Source organism: Brassica oleracea, chromosome C2 (assembly GCF_000695525.1).
Source record: "Brassica oleracea var. oleracea cultivar TO1000 chromosome C2, BOL, whole genome shotgun sequence".
NCBI lineage: Eukaryota > Viridiplantae > Streptophyta > Magnoliopsida > Brassicales > Brassicaceae > Brassica > Brassica oleracea.
Window position 1 is genome coordinate 49,522,469 of NC_027749.1, and position 4,209 is coordinate 49,526,677.

The 4,209-nt window shown below is 37.9% G+C and overlaps 1 protein-coding gene and 1 long non-coding RNA gene across 2 annotated transcripts; one reads left to right on the forward strand and one right to left on the reverse strand.

The window, feature by feature from the left end:
* Positions 1-361: 361 nt before the first annotated feature.
* Positions 362-1,776, forward strand: LOC106325729. Its single transcript, XR_001267035.1, has 2 exons — positions 362-835; positions 1,223-1,776. It is a non-coding gene; the product is annotated as an uncharacterized LOC106325729 (long non-coding RNA).
* Positions 1,777-2,357: 581 nt separating this feature from the next.
* Positions 2,358-4,104, reverse strand: LOC106324502. The gene is made up of 5 exons (XM_013762463.1): positions 3,761-4,104; positions 3,559-3,685; positions 3,393-3,467; positions 2,459-2,653; positions 2,358-2,369 (listed from the first exon to the last, which is right to left on the reverse strand). The coding sequence occupies exons 1-5, from the start codon at positions 4,102-4,104 to the stop codon at positions 2,358-2,360; spliced, it is 753 nt and encodes a 250-aa protein (XP_013617917.1).
* Positions 4,105-4,209: the final 105 nt, after the last annotated feature.

The window sequence follows — 4,209 nt, forward strand, 5'->3', positions numbered from 1 at the left end:
TGTACCGTGGCTTTGTCCCCAATGCCCTGAAAAGCATGCCAAGCAGCAGGTATCTCATCTTTCAGATATATATACTTGTGATTGCGAACTCAGCAACTCCTCCTCCTCCTAACACAATCGAATGAATGAAAACTGAAGCAGCTGTTAAGTTTGATTCTCCTAATGTCTTCTTTTGCTATCTGTGATTTTTAATTGAAGGCATTAATTAATTAAACCCAGATAACCATTAAGAATAAAATTTCACAACATTTTTTCTTAAAACAAACCTTAAAATCATATAAATATCGTCAATTAGTTTGAATCGGAAAATCATTATGAAAAGCGAGGAAGAGTATCACAGATACCACGTGGCTTTATAACATCACAAGAAGAATTTAAATGTAGCCAATCAGAGTAAAGCTAATCTACTTGTAACATTCACAAGATAACTTAGGATTTTCAATTAATATAAGGTAGAAAGTGTTTTGTACCGTCAGATGTATTCATCATTTGATCCAACGGTTATGATCGCCTCTCAAAAATTAGACAGCTCCCATCTTATAAGTAACTGAAGCAGATTTTAACAAGACAGAAGTGTCTTTGTCAAAACGTCATTATAACATAAAACACCGCCGGAGATGGCCGCAACTCCCACCGCCGCCGCTGCTTCGTCCTGAGTGGCTTGATGGTTCGTTGGTTGGAGATTACGTCTTTGATCCTTTCGGTTTGGGTAAACCGGCCGAGTATCTCCAGTTCGATATAGATTCGCTAGACCAGAATCTAGCTAAGAACCCGTACGGAAGTGGCCGCTCCCAAGTCGACTCCGTTTCAACCGTACAGCGAAGTGTTCGGAAAGGTAACGCTTTTTCTGGAAAAATACGATCTAATGAAAATGTCAGTGCCGTCCCAAAATTTGACGAGGTTTAAAGCCTGTCAAGATATGTGGCCCTTATAAATAAAATTGTTAATAACAAAAGCGGTAATTAATTGTTAATAACAAAAGCGTTGCAAAGGGTTTGGTATTACTCGAACTACGGCCAAGAAAATCCAACTTATCTTCCTAAACCATTTAAGCTACATACAATTTTGGATAGTGTGGCCTATATTTCATTTTATATTTAAGGAAGGGACTGGCCTGAGTAATGTAGAGAGTTAGTAATGTAAGGCGTTAGACTTATTGGTAAATTAATATTTTTGCGTTTGAGATATTATTTATTCCAAGTGAAAGAACCAAAAATTGCAGGTGGATGGATCGTCTCTACTTGGGGCAGCCACTACCCTTCTCCATCTCGACGTTGATATGGATCGAGGTGTTAGTGTTCGGCTACATCGAGTTCCCACGCAAGACGCAACGCCTAGTCTGACCCTGAGAAGATGGCTCAGCTTCAGTCAAGCCTGGCTTCTGTTGAAGTATAAACAGAGCTGCTATGAGACTGAATCGCGTTTGCCTTTTAAAATTGGTTTTAGGCTTTTGTTACTTTGGTCTTTTAACACACTATTATTGGCCTGGTTGTCATTTTCTGTGGCCAACCAAGACTGAACCTGATGAATCCTCATAATTTTGAGCGGGAGGAACGCTTTGCTTTTGAAATTCAGCAAATAATGATAGAGTACACAAACCCGCTTAGAAAGAACATCTCTGAGACTCACTATGGGATACCACAAGGGTTTAGAAATGCAATGGCCTAGCTTCATTGAGAACATGTACTCAAACTTGTCTAAAGATACAACAAAATTTCCATCATTTTGTGCCTAGGCCGTTTATTTGTTTTATTAATGATAACACTATTTTCATTCTGTTATCAATCACACAGTGTGATTGAGAGTGGAAAAGCTGAGCTTTGCTTTTGCATTTGCTCTGAAACGAGTGTATAATTTCCATTCTTCTGTTTCCCTTGCGAAATGTTGTTTAATAAATTAAAGGATTGTTGGTCTGGTTCAGTGCTTCATCAAACCTGATCGAACTACCCAATCATATCATTTGTATTTCAGACAAACCAAGCTTATGTCGAGCAGAAACGAAATACAGTTCCAATAGAGGTTTTTTTTTTTTTCTCTTGTTGATATGTTGCTCTCTTTCTCAACTTGTGGCAAATCAAACTTTGTAGGAACGATATTGACATGGTCAATTGTGGTCTTGTGAAGTGAAAACATGATCTGTTGTTTTTGTCTATTCTCCATTACTCTTTCGTCCTTTAGATATATATATATTTATGAAGTACTAAATGATCTGTGCATAAGCAGCAAGACTTTAGGAACAAGAACTTGTGTATACACAAAAAGTATGCAGGACTAACACACCATGGCTGTGGAAAATATGTGATGTTTTGTCTTTGTATTTGAGTCGCCAAGTCTTAGGATACCTCTTGTACTTCTTCTTACTTGTGACCCTTTTGAGAATTTTGATCCCACAGTTGATGCACACAAAAAAAGCTTCAATATATATAGTTGTCTCATTATTTGTCTGTCTGAGGCTAACATTCGTCATCTTATTCACACCGGCATCGTCCTTACCGATGATAATACGCACCAAAGCATCAGGCCCAGAAACATTATTGGCAACAGACCACATTCCATTAATCTTCTCCACCAGTATGTCGTCATCCTCATGCACATTGTTCCTCATCAACAAAGGTTTCTTTCTTATCTGCAGCCAACCCACTCTGATTGCATTCTGATGAGATAGTAACCACGTTAACATTGGTCACCGAACAGGACCTGGTTTGCAGTGTCTCATTGTTCTTTCAATTATTTATTTTAATGAGTTTTGTTGTTAATAATGGAGACTGATTCTTCCTAATGTTTAGGAACTTAATCATCCCACTTTTCATTTCATCGTTGTACAGGGATCATGATCCCACAATTGTTTCTTGTAACTTTTATCTATTTAATATAGAAGATAAGTTAATTTTGTTGTTTTTTCTGCTTTATAATCATGAAATGCATAATACTTTACAATCGTTAGTTGTGTTGTTAATTTCAAATCGAAAAAAAAAACTACTGAAAATTTTTTAGATCTTTGAGTATTAAATATCTAGGATGAATAAATTTTGGAAATTGTTTTGTAATAACTACCTCTTATCTATTAAAGTAGATATTATCTATTAAAATAAAAGTTATGAATTATTCACTACAAGAAAACATATTTTTTACGAGGGCGGTATTCGTTGTAAATTCGTCGCAATAGGGGCTCTACGACGAATTAACATCGATACGCGTTTCGTTGTTAAACGCTCGTCGTAACGGAGATTTCGTCGTAAAGTCCTAGTTACGTTTACGAGGAAGTCAATTCCTCGTAAAGCGGAAGGAAACTATTCGTCGTAATACCCTCGTAAATGGCGATGTAAATACCTCGTAATAGTTCGTTGTAAAAGCCACGTAAGGCTTCCACGTAAAGTCGATATAAACTTTACGAGGACTTTACAACGACTCCATGTAAATTCCTCATTCACCCTCTCAGTGATTCCTACGGACCAGTTCCACCTTTGCTGAAAAGAACAAACATTTTCAAACATTAGAAAAAAAATAATAATTATTTAATTAACAATATAAATATTAATAATATGTAAATATAATTACCGCAAAACATTTAAACCACGTCGTCTTGACGTGATCGGGAGTCATGGTCCAGTTGGGATAAGGGCCGTCATAATATCCCTTCATCGTCTCTGAAACGCTCCGGCTAACACGGTTGTTAGCCCCAAACCTGCAAATATAACAAATTTGTTAAAAAAATTGATCAAAGATTTTAAATTTAAAATTAATAATTTTATGTACTTACCAATAAGTACCCGGGGGTCTATCGGGGTCCAGAACGTGTAAACCCTCTTGTCCGGGCTGGGCAAGCAAATCCTCGACGGTGTATCTTGCGAATGGTGCATGAGCTGGCACCCGCAAATCGGGATGAACTGCAGCCGGTGGGGCAGGCTGATCCGGGGCGACAGGTGGAGCTGGTGGGGGAGGCATCTGAGATGGAAGAGGAGGAGGGGTCGAAGAAACTCTCCGAGATGTGTGAGAGTCCGGAACTGTCCCGGAAGAAGACGATGGACCGCTAGAGGAAGATCCATCGCCAAAAAAATCCGCATACGTAGGTGCAGGACCTGCTGGTCTCGGTCTAGGAGCCATCTAGAAAATTTAAAAAAATTAAATTAATATATATCCTAAACGAATTGTTTAAAATAATTTTCTAAACTAATCATCTAAACTAATTCCGTTAACTAATCACCTAAA

Coding starts and splice junctions, on each gene's coding strand:
- LOC106324502 (XM_013762463.1), bottom strand. CDS start 4,104: ATGGCTCCTAGACCGAGACCAGCAGGTCCTGCACCTACGTATGCGGAT. Junction 3,686..3,760: donor AGACCCCCGGGTACTTATTG/GTAAGTACATAA, acceptor TTATATTTGCAG/GTTTGGGGCTAACAACCGTG. Junction 2,654..3,392: donor GGAGTCGTTGTAAAGTCCTC/GTAAAGTTTATA, acceptor CTATCTCATCAG/AATGCAATCAGAGTGGGTTG.